This window comes from Chinchilla lanigera, unplaced genomic scaffold (genome assembly GCF_000276665.1).
Source record: "Chinchilla lanigera isolate Chin_1 unplaced genomic scaffold, ChiLan1.0 scaffold00030, whole genome shotgun sequence".
NCBI lineage: Eukaryota > Metazoa > Chordata > Mammalia > Rodentia > Chinchillidae > Chinchilla > Chinchilla lanigera.
The window spans coordinates 192,403-209,990 of NW_004955431.1; the positions used below are offsets into that span (position 1 = coordinate 192,403).

Below are 17,588 nucleotides of genomic sequence, written 5' to 3' on the forward strand. Positions count from 1 at the left end.
CTTGGTAAACACATACCTGAATTAGCTGAAATGATTGCAATGGAAGAAAAGAAACAACTCCATAAGGCCATAGAAGAGATGAGATCAGAAATAATCTCTCAGGCAAAAAATGGAATGGCAATAATAATGAAGGAACTGCTCAAAAAGTCTGAAGAAGAAACATATAAGAAAATAGAAGAACAAAGGCAAGGGACAGAAGGGTTAAATGAAAAATATAGAAAGGACTTAGAACACATGAATCAGATTCAGAAAGACTTCCAAGAAAGCAAAGCTGCCATTGAAAGCTGCCAAAATTGCTTGAATGAAGCTGAAGATAGAATCTCAGACTTTGAAGACAGCAAGGGCAGCTAGCGACCGTGAAAGAATGGATCTCGTAAAATCAAAAAGGATCCAGGAAAAGTCAATTCAACAGCTGCAAGATGAGCCAAAGAAGAATAATATACGATTTTCAGGAGGCAATGAAACAGCAGGAGGCAACACAACTGACATAAAAATATTTGCAGAAATAATACCAGAAAATTTCCCAACAATGGAAACAGAACCTGATATAGAGGGAAATGAGGCAATATAGAACTCCAAACAACCACACCAAAATAAAACTACACCCAGACCTATAATAGTCAAGTTCCCAGATCTCCAGCAAAAGAACAGAATATTAACAGCTACTAGAGAAAACAAACAGATAGCCTATAAAGGAGAGTCCACTTGAATCATGGCAGATTTCTCAGGACAAACCACCCAATTGAGTAGACCTTGGAATGAAGTATTACAGGTCCTCAGACAGAACAGCTTCCAACAAAGACTGATGTACCCTGTTAAACTATCCCTCAAATTCAATGGACAAATAAAATATTTCCAAGACAAAGAACAATTGAAGAACTTCATGAGTGCCAAGCCAGCATTACAAACAGTACTAAAAGATATTCTAGACAGAGAAAAATATGACTGCAATTTCAAGAAAAAGAGTAGAAATGCAATGTCAAGAATAGCAGCAAGTAAATAGGTAGAAAAAGTAGGGTACAAACACAAGTAAATAACATGACAAAGATGAATCAATACATATTGGTTATAACTGTAAATGTAAACAGCCTCAATTGTCCAGTCAAAAGAAACAGAGTAGCAGAGTGGATTAACAAACAAAATCCAACGACATGCTGTATACACGAAACACATTTCACTCAAAAGGAAATCCAGAGACTAAAAGTCAAAGGATGGAAAACAATCCTCCATGCAACAGGAACCCAGAAAAAAGCAGGTGTAGCTATTCTGTTTGCAGACAATGTAAACTTCAAACAGACAACAATCAAAAGAGATAAAGAAGGTCACTACCTACTAATCAGGGGAAAACTGCAAGAGAATCAGACAACAATCATGAACATGTATGCAGCAAATATCAGAGGTTTAAATTATAAAAGACAAATCTTAACAGGCATGCAAATCCATATCGTTAATAACACTATTGTAAAAGAGAACCTCAATACCCCATTGAAACAAAGAGACAATCAACTGGACAAAAAATCCACCAAGGAAATGACAGATCTGAAACAAAACTGTGAACAAATGGACTTAGTAGATGTATAAAGAGTGTTCGACCCCACAACATCAGAATACACATTTTTCTCAGCTGCACATGGGTCTTTCTCTAAAATAGACCACATCCTAGCCCACAGAGCATACCTTTTGAAAGGCAAAAGAAATGAAATTGTCCCGTGCATATTATATTACCACAGTGCAATAGTGCAATGAAATTGGAAATTAACGACAAAAGGAACTCCGAGAACTCCATCAACACTTGCAAATTAAACACAACCTCCTGAACAACCAATGGCTCACAGAAGAAATTAAAGATGAAATTAAAAAATACCTACAAACAAATGAAAATGTAAATATAACTTACCGGAACCTATGGGATGCAATGAAAGCAGTCCTCAGAGGGAAATGTATAGCAGTGAATGCACACATAAGTAAAACAGAAAGACAACAAATGAGTAGCCTAATGCTACATCTCAAACTATTAGAAAAAGAAGAACAAGTCAGGCCCAAAGCCCAAAGAAGGCTGGAGAGTATAAAGATTAAGGCAGAAATTAATGCAACTGAGACAAAGAAAACCCTCCAAAAAATAATCAAATCAAAGACCTGGTTCTTTGAAAAAATAAATAAAATTGATAAACCCCTAGCCAACTTTATCAAGAGAAGGAAGGAAAGAACTCAGATTCATGCAATAAGGAATGAAAAGAAGGAAATTACTACAGATTCCACAGAAATTCAGAAGATCATTCTAACCTAATTTGAAAATCTTTACTCCCATAGGATTGAAAACTCAGAAGAAATGGACAGATTCCTAGATACGTACGAATTACCAAGGTTGAGTCAAGAAGATATAAATACTCTGAACAACCTAAATCAATTAATGAGATTGAAAGCATGATTAAAATCCTACCAAAAGGGGCTGCGGATTTAGCTCAGTGGCACAGCGCCTGCCTAGCAAGCGCTAGGTTGTGAGTTTGATTGCTGGTACCAGAAAAAAGCCAAAAAAAAAAAAAAAAAAAAAAAAGAAAAAAGAAAAACCTACCGAGAAAGAAAAGTCCAGGCCCTGATGGATTCAGCACAGAACTTGACAAGAAATTCAGAGAAGATTTAATACCAGTGCTCCTCAAACTATTCAATGAAATTGAAAAGGAAACAATTCTCCCTAACTCATTTCTGGAGGCAAATATCATACTGATACTAAAACCAGACAAAGACCCAACCAAGAAACAGAAATACAGACCAATCGCCCTAATGCATACATATGCAAAGATAATCAATAAGATACTAGCAAACAGAATGCAGCAAATTATCAAGAACATCATACATCACACCCAAGTAGGATTCATTCCAGGAATGCAGGGTTGGTTCAATACTAGCAAATCTATAAATGTTATACACCATATCAATGGAGCCAAAGACAAAAACCACAAGATCATCTCAATACATGCAGAAAAAGCTTTTGACAAGGTCCAATGTGTATTTATGATAAAAACTGTACAGAAAATAGGAATAGATAGTCTTTACCTTAACCTGATCAAAGCCATCTATGACAATCCAATAGCCAACATCATTCTCAATGGACAAAAACTGAAATATTTTACTTTAAAATCAAGAACAAGACAAGGATGTCTGCTGTCACCACTTCTGTTCAATACAGTTCTGGAACCATTAGCCAGAGCAACTAGACAAGAGAGAGAAATAAAAGGAATAAGGATAGGAAAGGAAGAAGTTAAACTATCACTATTTGCAGATACATGATACTTTACATGGAAGACCCCAAAAACTCCACAAGAAGACTCCTTGAATTAATCAACAAATTCAGCAGTGTCACTGAATACAAAGTCAACACCCAAATATCGATAGCATTCCTATACACAAACTACAAACAGACTGAGAGAGACATTAAGGAAGCCACACCTTTTGCAATAACATCTGAGGAATTGAAATATTTAAGAATCAATCTAACAAAAGAAGTAAAAGATCTATTCAATGAAAACTACAGTACTTCGAAAAAAGAGATCAGAGAAGATTTCAGTAAATGGAAAAATATTCCTTGCTCATGGATAGGAAGAACCAACATGGTGAAAATGCCCATACTCCCAAAACTGCTGCACAGATTCAATGCAATTCCCATTTAACCACCATTAGCATACTTCACAGATCTTGAGAAAATATGCCTTAAATTCATCTGGAACCAGAAGAGACACAGAATAGCAAAAGCAATCCTGGACAACAAGGATAAGTCAGGTGGAATCACAATTCCTGACCTGAAATTATACTACAAAGCTACTGTCATAAAATCAACCTGGTACTGGCTAAAAAGCAGACCTGAGGATCAATGGAACAGACTGGAAGAAACAGCCAAAAACAAAAAACACACTCAGCCACCTAAAATTTGATAAAGGGGTCAAACAAACTCACTGGAAGAACGATAGCCTCTTTAATAAGTGGTGCTGGAAAAACTGACTTGCTACCTGCCAAAGACTAAAATTAGACCCGTCTATCACCATGCACCAAACTCAAGTCAAAATGGTTCACAGGTCTCAATATTAAACCAGAAACACTAAAGCTATTGGAAGAGAAAGTAGTTAAAAACCTTGAAGACATAGGAGTAGGCAGAGAGTTCACAAACAAAAACCAAATTGCATGTGAAACACTTGAAAGAATCAACAATTGGGATCTCATCCTACTGAAAAGTTTCTGCACATCTGAAGAAATCACCAGCAGAGTTAAAAGAAAACCCACAAACTTGGAAAAAAATTTAGCTGACTGTCCCTCAGACAAAGGGCTGCTATCTAGAACATATGAAGAAGTAAAAAATATCAGCCCTTCCAAATTCAAAGACCCAATCCAAAAATGGGCACCTGAGATGAATACACACTTCTCAGACAAGGTAATACAAATGGCAAAAAAAACACATGAGAAAATGTTCAATATCATTAGTCATTCCAGAAATGCAAATTAAAACAACACTGAGATTCCACCTTACCCCAGTAAGAATGGCTAGCATTAAGAAATCAACCAATAACAAATGCTGGCGAGGCTGAGGAGAAATAGGAACCTTTCTCCACTGCTGGTACGAGTGCAGACTGGTGAAACCACCGTGGAAATCAGTTTGGAGATTTCTCACAAAACTCAGTCTAGAGGTCCCATTCCCAGAAGATCTCAAAACATCATATCACAATGATTCTATGGCACCTATTTTCACAGCAACGCAATCTGTAATTGCTAAATTGTGGAAGTAACCAAAATGTCCATCCACCGAGGATTGGATAAGAAAATTGTGGTACTTTTATATAATGGAATATTACTCAGCTATAAAGAAAGATAAACTTGAAGCCTGTATAGGTAAATGGTCACAACTAGAGACCATACTCATGAGTGAAACAAATCAGATCTGCATGTGCAAGCACCGCATTGTTTCACTAGTGTAAAACCTAAAAGACTTAATTTAAACTAGGAGGTATGATAGACATTGTGAAATGATAGGAAAACACACAAGGATAAAGGGCAACTAGGATTTTGGAAAAGAGAGCGGAAAGAGGGAGAAATTTCGTATTTACGTATATACAGGACTGTTAACATGGTTGTTCTACTGTCTTCTATTTCTTTGATGAAAGAAACTGTCAATGAGTCCTTGATTAACCAACATTGCATGTCTCTGTCTGTTTTCATGAGAAATCACTTTGAAGATATCAATATGTAATACAACAAGCATTGTTAATTTCCTACCACTATGTTTGTAACTGTATTGTCTGTACTGTTCTTTTGCTATTTTGTAAAAGGTTGTCTGTCTGTTAATGTTTTCCTCCTTTTATTTTTAAAATTTAAAAAAATGAATTGACTTTTCCTAGATCCCTGTTGATTTTACGAGATCCTTTCTTTCACGGTCGCTAGCTGCTATGCTGTATTCAAAGTCTGAGACTCTATCTTCACCTTCATTCAAGCGATTTTGACAGCTTTCAATGGCAGCTTTGTTTTCCTGGATGTCTCTTAGAATCTGGTTCATGGGTTCTAAGTCCTTTCTATGTTTTATTTAACGCTTCCCTCCATTGCCTTTGTTCTTCTGTTTTCTTATATGTTTCTTCTTTAGACGTTCTTAGCAGTTCTTTCATTATTATTGCCATTCCATTTTTTGCCTGAGAGATTATTTCTGATCTCATCTCTTCTATGGCCTTATGGAGTTGTTTCTTTTCTTCCATTGCAATCATTTCAGCTAATTCAGGTATGTGTTTACCAAGTTCTCCTATGTCGATGTCTGCTGGGCTTGTTCTGAGTGGGGTGGAGTTCTGGGATTGTGTTTTAGTCCTTTGTTTTGTCATGTTTATACCAGATGCAGAAAGCTCAGTTTCCCTCTACAGTGGCTGCACAGCAAAGGCCACTCATGTCCCTAGTTTTCCTGTTGGTCATGTTTGCTCCTCAGTGTCCACTGAGAAGCACTACTTAGTCTCGGGTTTTCTGGCAGTTGTTGATTTGTGTCTAGTTATCCCAGGTCTCAGACATGGGCATTAGTGTGAGCTGGTGGCAGACGGTCTGATCCCGTGCCCCCTTTCGGTTCAGGGCTCGTGCATGGCCCAGACTTGGGTTGCACAGTGTGACAATCCCTGTCCAGTGGACCTATGTCCCCAGGCAGTTCAGGGTACAGGCAAAACCCAGACAAACTGCAGGGTCGACAGTTTGTGAACCACCTGCTTCTCTGTCTCCAGTCAGTTCAGGACACATACAGGAACCAGAAGTGGGCCAGACTGACAACAATCACAGACTGCCCATGACTGTGTCCCCCCAGGAGGTCCAGGCACAAGTAAAGCATGGACTCGAGCAGCAGGACCATCAACTCTTGGAGTACTTGCTCACTTGGTGCAGGGCCTGCGCAGGTAGGGCCTACACGCAAACCCCAGTGAAAGCAGTCCCTGGGGCTTCTGAGTGAGGACCTCCTGTCTGCCATGGGTGCATGGAGGGCAGAAACTTAGACTGTAATGGTGGCAGGGTCCTGGGTCACCCACTCTGCCCCCAGGAAGTAGATTGGGATATACCTGGCTCTCTCCACGAGTTTCAGCTGGGAATCATGGTGGTGGGAGCAGGTCACAGCCCACCTGGTTCTGCTTCTTAGTTCAGGATGTGTGTAGGATCCCTGGGTGGATACTTGAATTTAAAAGATGGCAAGATTTCCATGTGTGGGCAAATGAAATGAGGAGCCATACTGGAAAATGTCTAGTACTTCCTTAAATAGTTATCATACAGGTATCGTTTGATCTAGGCAATCTACTTATAGGTACACACCTGAGAGAAATGAGAATATATGTTTACACAAAAACTTACACAGGAATTATTATAGCATCATTATGCATCACAGGCAAAAGAAGAAACAACCTAAATGTTCAGCAACCAATGAATGGATAAATACCCTTTGTAGCCACACAATGGAATGTTATTCAGCCACAATTAGAAATGAAGTACTGATTCATGCTGCAACAGGGATGAGCACTGAAAACATTATGCTACTTAAGAAGTCAGACAAAAAAGATATTTAATATTTATATATTTGTCCAGAATTGGCAAATCCCTGGAGATACAAAGTGGATTAGCAGTTGCTTACTATAGAGATGAAGGGGTTTGCCAGGTTTCTTTTCAAGGCAATGAAGCTACTCTAAAACTGTGGAAGTGGTGGCACACATCTGTGAATACACTAAATTACTGATTTGTATGCTAAATGGATAAATCATACAGCATGTGAATTCTGTCCCAATCTCAGTAACACTGTTCCATAAAATGAAATAAGAAGTACTCCTTTCCTTTCAAAAAGATCCAGGGAGACTAGAGAGGACTGGCGTCCTAAGGACTGCAAAGGCCAAGGAGCATCAGGAACACACCAGGCAAATGTACTGTAGAGAGTGAGAAACTTAGGAGTAGAGAGTGCATAAAGGGGATGCTAAATAACTATATCTAAAATTGACTTGGAGGAGAGAGGAAGTAACAAATGAAACTGCAACAACAGAGTTATCCAGAAAAACAAAATAATCAGCAAGGGCTGGTAAAGACAGTATCATCAGTGCTAGAGTTACCAACAATTGCACACCTATCACCAGTGCCTGAGGCCTGCACTTTATTTTTCAGTCGGTACCACAGCAGAGGGTCTGTGGCCTAATGTATGGACAGGAATCAAAGCCAAAGAGGTTATGCAGAGCAGTGATGATTTTTTAAGTGTCTACCTTTTAGAAATATATGCACAAGGATTTAGAAGTAATTGGTAGAAGATCTTAAATTCGTTTTAAAATGATACCAGTGGGGAAGCTAGACGTGGTGGCACATGCCTGTAATCCCAGCATACAGAGGGCTGAGGCAGGAGGATCGTTGCAAGTTCGAGGCCAGCCTGGGCTACAAAGTGAGCTCATGGCCAACCTGAACTGCACAGCAAGACCCTGCCTCAAAAAGACAAAAAGCAAACAAAAAAAGCGTGGGGGAAGGGATATGGATCATTCATACAGAATTGGCCCCTGAAGCTGGGAGAAGAGAAAATGTTCACTATATTGTACTAGTCTCTATACTTTGCAATTTGAAATTTTCCATAAGAAAATTTCCAGCAGTGAATGTTCTTTTTTAATCCTCAACATCCGCTACCTCTTTCCATGTGCCCATAAGAGAACTCCTACCCGGACACCACGATACTTTCTACCCCTAACCCTCTAGGTCTTTTTTTAAATGCTACCAATGAGCTGTGAGGCTTTTCTCATCAAGTTTTACAAAAGTGCATCCCTACAGGTATATGCCATCATTTATCATCCATGTAGCACTCATCATCTCCTACCTTCCTACGATCCTTTCCTAACATATATAACATCTAGTTTGTGCCTCAAGCTGTTCTACATTTTCCATACAAACACACATTCACATGCACACACATTATTTCCTTAGCCCTGGATTAGACCAGTAGATCAGTGTGTTTCAGATTATCACCAACTTAGCCCAGCCCACAACAAAAATGAACTCATTTGTTTTCTAAGTAGCCACAGCCAAAGAGTAACCAGAGGATGATGGTAAGGTCAAGATTACCAAAGGTATCTTGATTAATAAACAGTTGAGATGTAAGCAAAACCCACCAAACAAATGACAGCATTTGGAAAGCAAGAAAACCATAATCTCCATTTTCACAGCACAATAGAAGACGAAGTTAATGCCAAATTGTTTCTCAGTACTACAGTACAAAGCTGTTTTCAAATGAGCAAGACCCAGGAGGTCCTGGCTAAACTAACCTAGGCCTGATACCTCAGGCACAGGGGTGAAGGGAAGACCTTTTAATCTTGTGATAAAAACATCCCAAAACATCAGTATTCACCAAATATGAACTGCCATGAGCCTAAATCCCCACAAAGCCTAGTTGAGACTAAAAGTGAGCAAGAAGAAATAGACGTTTTACATAGCTCACGGAACAATTCAAATGACATGACAATTGGGACATAGCTTTTAAAAATACTCTTACAATATGCATATATAAAAATTCACATCTCTTTAACAGATTTGAAGCAGTTATCCCAAAAGCTGTCTTCTAAAAATAATTTCCAAATAAAAAAAGAGACTAGGGAAATACTGTGTGTATATTTTCAGAATTCAGTTGTTTTTGGATTCACTAGAGCTTACTGGAATAAAAAAAGGTAGAAGAGTGTAAAGGAAGAAACCATCTCTACCCTCCAATTTTCATTACATAACATCAACCAGAAAAAAACACCCACCAACCACAGTGCCATGAACATTTCTGCCCAAAACAATCTAATTTCTCTTTTAATAAGTGTAAAAACTAATCCAATCCCAGAACTTGAACACTTTCTTAAAAACACAATTTTTTAACATAAGGACATTAAGTGTGGAGCTTATTTTAGCCTCCCTTGTCACTCCCCAGGCTCCTGTTACAGATGACACAAACTCTTGAATCTGAAACATTTTACTTTCTGTGCAGTATTTTTCTTTCCAAGTCCCATACTTCATGGTTCAGTGGAAATAAAGCATTTCTTCAATATGGGATTATTATCATTACTTCATGGATCTGTACACTGAGGCCCAGAAAAAAGCTGAGTTACAGCCACATAGCCACTTGATAGCAGGTTCAGGTCCAGTCTAAATATGCTCCAAGCTCCCCATCTTACCCCTCACACTACCTCTTTCTCACACACACACCCACATACAATTTTATGCTAAGGGCTAGAGGTACAGCTCAGTTGTAGTGAGCCTGCCTAACTATCATGTGCAAGGACCTGTTTGATCCCCAATACCATAAAAATTATAATATATTACAATATTATAATATAATTATAATTATAGGCATTTTATGCCTATCTTGACATAGAGACCACCATAGGAAAAGAAGACAAACTCCTGGACTCTTAACTCTTTACTCATAAAAAGTATGATTTGTGCTTTCTTCTGAGGCAGTCAAGGATTTAACAGCTGTTTTTGCTTAAAAAACAAAAACAAAAACAAAACAAAACAAAACACAGTGATTTTTCTGGGGCTACAGATACCCAGTAGATAACTGAAAGCGGAACAAAGCTTGACCTTCATTTTGTACCTCTCCTTTATTACCTCAAATAGTCTGGGCCAAATCCTTAGCTCTGCATGTAGTGTAAGTATGTTAATCATCTAGGGGTTACTTACATAAAAGCTGCCAGTACAAGGTTGGCTACTCCTTAATTTACCTAAGGACTTATCCCCCTTTAAGTTTGAGGAACAAGATATTTACAGGGATATTCAACTACCAATGTGTGCCTAGAAGTCTCCAGCCATTGCCCTAAACCTACTGTCACCTTGGATCCCAGAAATGTTCCCAAAACTCATTAAGCCCTACCAGAAACAATCATCTCATGGAAACTCAGATGTGTGATAACAACCAACCCAATCCAGGCCAACACCACCTGTTTTAGTTACTTTTTTTCTCGCTGCTGGGACAAAATACCTGATGCCCAAAATTAAGGAGGGAAAGGTTTATTTTGCTTACAGTTTGTGGAAGTTTCAATCTGTACTTGGCAGATTATAAGGCAGAGTGGCACACGGCAGAGGGCCGCATCTCAGGGCGGCAGCACAGCAAAGCAGCAAGCCACACACGAGGGCGGAATGGGGGAGGAATGGTGGAGGAGGAATGCCCTCAAGCACTTCTTCCTCTCCCTTACATATGCAAACTATCCACTCCAGGGCGGGTGCAGCTCTCACACCCATATTCAAACTCTAAAAGCCTGCCCCATGTCCGCATGAAGCATTGGGGGGACACACAGACATAAACCATAACACCACCGAATCCATAAAAGACGGTCTTACTTTTCTGTAGCAGGTTTTTCTAATCTTCCTCAGAGTGCTGCCTCTTTTAGCTCCTCTAGCTAAAGTCCCTTCCATATTTTCTCTTGCTTTCTAACTCTACCTAATAAACCAGGCTATGCCTCTCACTGACAAATCCTGAAATACTTTCAACCGAGGCAAGAGACAAGAACTTATTGGGGCAAGCTGACCTCTATCTCTTTGGGGGACCTCTTCAAACTCCATCCAGAGACAATCTAAGGTAATTTCTTATTTAATTACTGTGTGATCACTGAAACTCTGCTTTCTTTTCATTACAGGATTGTCCTGAGAACTACATCAATCATAGCACGCTTACCTCAGTCTGGTACAAAGTTCTATAAAAGTTAACTTTATGTTGCCATCATTATTATTCCATAAAAGACTTACAATTGAACATAAGACAGCTCAATTAAGGAGACCTAGTTTTATTTCCCAAACTTAACGGAGTCATCCTTCAAAGCCTCTTAATGAAAAACAAAAAAGCAATCATATAACCTATGGAGTGCCATGAAAAAGTACAAGCTTACTAACAAGCAGTAGTGCTGCTCAAATTTATTATCTCTGGAAGACAAGTTTCTTTAGAACTGCACTGCTGAGCATAATGGTACAGGCTTGTAATCTCAACCCTCAAGAGGCAGGAAGATCGCAAATTCAAGCCCAGCCTGGACTATAGCAAAACCCTGTCTCAAACACACACACACACACACACACACACACCCCTAATTTTAATAGTAACATGACCATGTGAATCTGTCCAAATTAGACACAGGAATCTGGATTTAGTATCAAGGGAAACTATTCAAATTTGTCTGGGCTATTATTTCTGTGCCCTCTGGTGAGAAAAATGTATCTTTAGCTTCACTTGCTCCCCTCAAGACTGTTTAAATGAGAATGCTTACCCTGAAAGTCAGTCTTGGATCTCACAGTATTTCCCTTCTCCAGGAAACAAAAGGCCAGAAAGCCAATAATGTTTTCAGAGTTAAATGATTGCAAGAAGACTGTGTCTAATCAAATCTCAGCCCCACAGTCCACAACTCTCACTGTTCCAACACCTCCCCCACTTTGTAGCCCCTAAAGAAGTTGATGAAAAAAAGCACCAATGTCACACTGGGTGGAGCAGTTTCGGGTGACAGTGCAGAGAAGAGGAACTGTAACAAGAGATGGGGAAACAGATGTGTCTGACACTTTGGACAGGTAATTATGAAAACCCCAGAATGACCATCAAGTTGCTGCCTGAAACCTCTGCTCCAAACAAGAGTCCACCAACGGCCCAGAGTGGGGTGTGGGCAGCAGTGTGGTCAGCCTTTCCTTTGTGGAGACCATGCAGACCCCTCCCTCTTTCCAGTTCACTTATCTTTCCAACTTGCCAGGAGGAGGCTCCCTGTCTCACAGGATACTCAAGGGCAGCCGGGTTCCTCGCCTTGCCAACACCTCGTGCCACCTGGCTTTAGGACTGGGTCTGAGAAACTCAGATTTCAGTGAAAGTGGTACTAAGTGGGAAAGTTATAGCTGTAAAGTGCACGCATAGCAAGAACAGAGTGATTCCAAATCAATAACTTAATGATGTATCTCAAGTCCTAGAAAGACAAGAACATTCCAAATCTTAAACTAGGGCTGGAGATATAGCTCACCGGCACAGCTCCTGCCCGGCAAGTGCAAGGTCGTGAGTTCAATTCCTGGTACCACGAAAACAAAAAAACAAAGGAAAGAAATTAATAAAGATTAGAGTAGAGAGTAATGAAACTAAGACCCCTCCTCCCCCAAAAAAACCCCATAATACAAAGGCTCAAGGAATGAAAGACTTGGTTCTTTGAAAGAATGAAAAAGGGACCTGCGGGTGGGGGTGGGGGTTGGGGTTGGGGTTGGGGTTGGGAAGCAGAAATGATCAAGATGGATGCCTATATGTACCAATTCCCCCATGAGGAATGTATTTGCTTTGTATCTCAAAAGTAAACTAGTGAAAATTTGAGAGAAAAGAAAAACCCAGATTTATGGATTCTCAGTCTTTGACGCGCTGCCATTACACCTTCAATTAACAGATCCTTCCGGATTCCACTGGAATGACACGGTACAGGCAGTTCTTGAGTATATCCTTCCCTTGGAGCCTTAATTTCTATTCAGGACCAAATAACCCCTCCTTTGTAGATTCTCCAAGCTGACTGTACCAATTTCTCAGGAGATTCACAGCAACCCCCACAGGGCGTCTCTCGCCGAAATTTCAGCAAGTACGCACCACTTTCATGCTCCAATTCAGCTCGGTTAAGCAGCAAAATATCTGTTTTTCTAGCACGACATCTCCACAGGGTTGAACTGGGTAGAGAAGAGTCTGCAGGCTTCAGCTCTGTGCTCGTCTCGGAGCTCGGAGCCGAGAAAACCACGCATTCCGGAAGAGCGCACGGGGTCTTGCCCCAGCTCGGGCTTCGGACTCACAGGAGGCGGTGCAGCCTACAGCGCCCGAGGCTCCTCTCCTGCGCCCTCCGCGACCCACTCCGAGCACAGGGTTGCCCTCGCTTTGCAAACTCCACACCGCAAAAATCCACGTCCGCGTGTGGACGCCCTTTCTACACTATCCAAAGGGCCCCTGACACTGCCCGACCCACCCTGAGATTCCCGCCGAGCACCCTCTCCCACCGTCTCCCCTTCCCCTTCTCCCACCAGCGAGTCCGGCCGCGTCTCCAGCCGGCGAAGGAAGCTGCGCTAGGGGAGGCAGCGCGTCGGTCCCAGGAAGCCACCCGTGGTCACGGCGTTGCCCGGAGCGCCAGAGACCAGGAGCGCGGAAGGGAAGCGACGCCCGGAGGCCGCCGCGCCCCCGGCCACCCCCACCTCCCTAGGGCGAGAGGAACCCGAGAGACTCCTTGTGGGAGGTGCCGCAGCCAGCTGCAAGCAGGGAGGCGCCGCCCCGCCCAGACCATGGGATGCGGCGCCCCAACCCCCACGCGCGGGCAGGAGGGCAGGAAGCACCTTTGCGCCCCTCTCCCCACCCCCTAACTACGCCTTCAGGATCGGAATAAGGTGATACAAGCTCACCTGGCAGAAATCAGAGTCCCCAGTCTCTAACACCCTAAGCAGCGCTATTTAGATCCAGTACAATTGCTTGAAGAGTGAGGAATTTGGATCCATTTGCACTGAAATCCGCGGCCGGACAGTTTACCCGGCCGCTGCACCCGGAACAGTCCTCATCCCCGGGACTTCTCTCTACAGCCTTGGTCCAACCCAGTCGTCATCTTGCCCTCTGGCGGGGAGAGTCTGCAACCCCAGCGCAAGTGTGCCTGCAGCGCAAGAGTTCCAAGATCTCGGTGCTGCAAGGCGCGGCCAATGAAAGCAGAAAGTTTTCAAAAAAGAAACCTGAGCCCTGACTCCTAGCGGCGCTGGGCGCGCAGTGTCCCGGCGCCCCTAGGGGGCGAAACGCGCTCTCCGGTGTCCTCGCTAGTAGCCGCGCTCCAGCGAAGCAGTGAAGCGGTCCTGGCTGTTAAGAGAGTCGCTTCTGCCTCCTAAAACCTAAAAGCGGGCTCCGTGGTACTCCCCCACCTTCCTTGGCGTTGTCTTCTGTTGCTTCCAGTTCTTGAGTTTTACTTGCCGAGTCCCTGGGAATCCCCCGCTTCCCAGGCACATCCGGGAAAACAGGTGTTGCCTTCTGCAGATGAAGACAGAAAACCAATATAATAAAGTCAAGTAAATTCAAGTTGCCAGTCACCCCCTCCCTGACGTTGTTGGCGTCCTGTTTGAGGCCTACCCTGGCTTAGACCTGAAAGAACTCTGTATTCTTGGAGTTCTCCCAGAATTCAGAAGGGCTTACTTTAAGAAGTCAGAAAGAAAAGGGTGTGGGTGAATGAGTGTTATATACCCCCAGGGCACTGTACTGTAATTATTTTAAGCAATCCTGTAAACATTCCTGACAATATCAAATCATTGCTTTCAGATTGATAGCCGAGGAACCTGTGGTTTACCGAGCTGAGGAACCTGCCCAGGGTCTCAGCTAGTAAGTGGCAGAGTCAGGCTTTAAAGGCAGATGTGTCTGACACCGTATCCTGTGTCCAGTTTCTACAGTGCCATCACCAAGACAGAAGAATAATGAAATAAAGCTGCCAAGCAAGAGCTTGTTTGGAAAATATTTGAAAGGAGAGTAGTCGGGAGAAGTCAAGAAAAAGAATCTCAAAACAGAAACAAATTTGGGCAAAATAAACCAGTGAGTCTACTAATCAAAGAACAAAGCGGAGTATAGTGGAGTATAGTGGCACAAGCCTGTCATCCCAGCACTCTGGGAGGTTGAGCCAGGACTGCAAGTTAGAGCTCAAATGGGTCACTTAGCCACTTGTCTCAAATTTTAAAAATTTTAAAAGGGATGAGGGTATACCTCAGTGTGGTGGCCCTAGGTTTGATGGTCTGTACTAGAGAATAAAAAAAGCCCCAAGCTTTGAGGGGATAGCTTAGTGCTAGGGCTGGGGATGTAGCTCAGTGCAAAGGCTCTGGGTTCATCCCAGTACTACCAAATAATAAAAATAAAATAAAAACTACTTGTCCAAGGCCTGAGAAGATAGCTCAGTGGTAGAGCAATTGCCTGGCATCACAATGTCTGGCTGTGGACTCCATCCCCCACCCCCACCCCAGCCCTCCAAAAGTAAAACATTTTTGCAGGGTGACTAGGAAACAGGGATAAAGTGGTAGAATTTGGTTAATCCTCACTGAGGCCACTCTGAATCACCCTTATCAAAATTGCCGGAGACCAGTCTGCGTGCTGCCTTGTGAGGGTCCCTCTAAATCTGAATGTATGCATTCAACATTCAGTCATCAGAGGTCCCTGTTCTCAAAAAGTATCTCTAGGATTAAGAAGGAAAATTCAAGGACAGATTTTTCAAATTAGGAATACTCACTGGAAACCTGCTCTGTCCCCTCTGAGAGCTGAAGTAGAACTCCCCAACTGCTAAATGCTGAGGGACAGCTTTCCGAGCACTAATTGGCTCTCAATCACTGATAATTGCAAACTGAGTACTCCCCAGGAATACCAGAGGTTGGTTTTATTTTGATTTTTGTTTTATTTGCTTTTTAAAAATTTGTTGGTTTGGGGGATTTTTTGGTTTGGTTTTGGTTTGGTTTTGTTCTGTTTTTTTTTCTTTTTTTTTTCTTTTTGAGACATTCAGTAACCCAGGCTGGCCTTGAAGTCATGATCCCCTTGCCTCACCTCCAGTGTTGGGATTATAGGTAAGCACTATCTTGCCTGACTCGTTTTTTGTTTTCTTCCTCTCACAGGGAAGGTCCACTTTAAAGTCACAGCACCCTTTAAGACCCAGAATTTGAAGGCCATAACAGTGTCAGGGACTACTCACCAAGTTAGCCAGCCCCATTGGGTTCATACCCAGCACCATTTGGCCACACACAACTCTCTTTTGTGGCTGGGAAAACTTTACAGGGCACTAAATGTCTGGCAACAGTCCCCCAAAACCCAGCTAGGATTCACAAGAAGCCATTTGTGTTGTGAGGAGAGCTTTGACCCTGGTTTTGAACTCAGCTGAAAGAGTCCCCCGGAGGGGAAATCAGCCTGTACAAAACAGGAAGGATGTGAGATGAGACTAGCTGCATAATAAACTACCAGAAGGTGCCCACTGGTGTCTTCACAGACAGAAGTCGGGGAAGAAAGCACCATGACTTTGCATGGGAGGGAGGCCAGGTTCTCCTCAGAGAGGGAAAGAATCAAACCGAGCTGCCTTTGCTTCACTAACCCTTTTCTGCCTGCCTGTCTTAAACATCCACTATCCACAAAGTATGCATTTTGTGTTGCTATTAGCAATTTCTAACCCCAAACTGGGTTCTTTTTCCCTCTTCGAATTATGGAAACAATAACAAGACCAAGAACTGATTGAGCAATGATGGATACTTTCACTCTTGCCCAAGAATAGAAGTGGGAACTAAAATTCACACATCAACTTCTCAACCTGTTGGGAGTCAGAGGTAGTAGTTACAGAGTAGAGAAAGGGGGATCAGGGAAGGAATGATTATGTCTTTTCCAGGAATTCAGATGCCACCTCTTTCTGCTCCTTTTATAGTTCTTATAGGTCATTGTCATAGAAATTATCATCTGTCACAGCACTGGGGAGTGTGTCATTTATTTTTTTTTAATTTTAAAAGTATAAGAACAAAAACATATTAACAAACAGACAACCATTTACAAAGTAGCACAAAAATAGTATAAGCAACACTGAACTTCATACAAGGTGACAGAGAATTAACAATGGCTGTTGTATTATCTATTGATAACTTCAAAGTGGTTATTCAAGAAAATTCAGACATGCAAGATTAATCAAATAATCATTAACTGTTCCTTTAAATAAAGCAGTATAAGTCAGTACTATAACTATGTTAGCTATCCTGTATATACATATATACATAATTTTCCCCTTCTATCTTTTCTCTCTTCCCTCATCCCAGTTGTTCTTTACTTTTGAGCAGTTTCCTTTCTTTTTACAATGTCTATCATATCTCCTAATTTTTATTCACTCTTTCAGGTTCTTACACTAGTGAGATTATAGGCTGCTTACACATGCAGGTCTGGTTTATTTCACTTATGTGTATGATCTCTAGTTGTGACCAATAACCTATAAAAGCCTTGAGTTTATCTTTCTTTATAGCTGAGTAATATTCCATTATATAAAAGTACCACAATTTTTTAATCCAATCCTCAGTGGATGGACATTTGGGTTGCTTCCACATTTTAGCTATTACAAATTGTGCTGCAATAAACA

The 17,588-nt window shown here is 41.6% G+C and overlaps 1 protein-coding gene across 6 annotated transcripts in view; it reads right to left on the reverse strand.

Annotated features, from left to right (window-relative positions):
• Window positions 1-14,168, reverse strand: part of Kiaa0226l (KIAA0226-like ortholog) — a 65,572-nt gene extending 51,404 nt beyond the window's left edge. For 2 of the 6 annotated variants that reach the window (XM_013515874.1, XM_013515872.1), the window contains exons 1-2: window positions 13,085-13,479; window positions 12,483-12,527 (exon numbers count right to left, since the gene is read on the reverse strand). In XM_013515874.1, the coding sequence (XP_013371328.1) occupies window positions 12,483-12,527; window positions 13,085-13,093 (54 nt within the window). In that variant the 5' untranslated portion in view covers window positions 13,094-13,479. Of the gene's footprint in view, window positions 1-6,563; window positions 6,662-12,482; window positions 12,528-13,084; window positions 13,480-13,506; window positions 13,713-13,878 lie in introns of those variants that run through there. The other 4 variants (XM_013515873.1, XM_005387544.2, XM_005387545.2 and 1 more) reach the window with 4 other exon arrangements.
• Window positions 14,169-17,588: the final 3,420 nt, after the last annotated feature.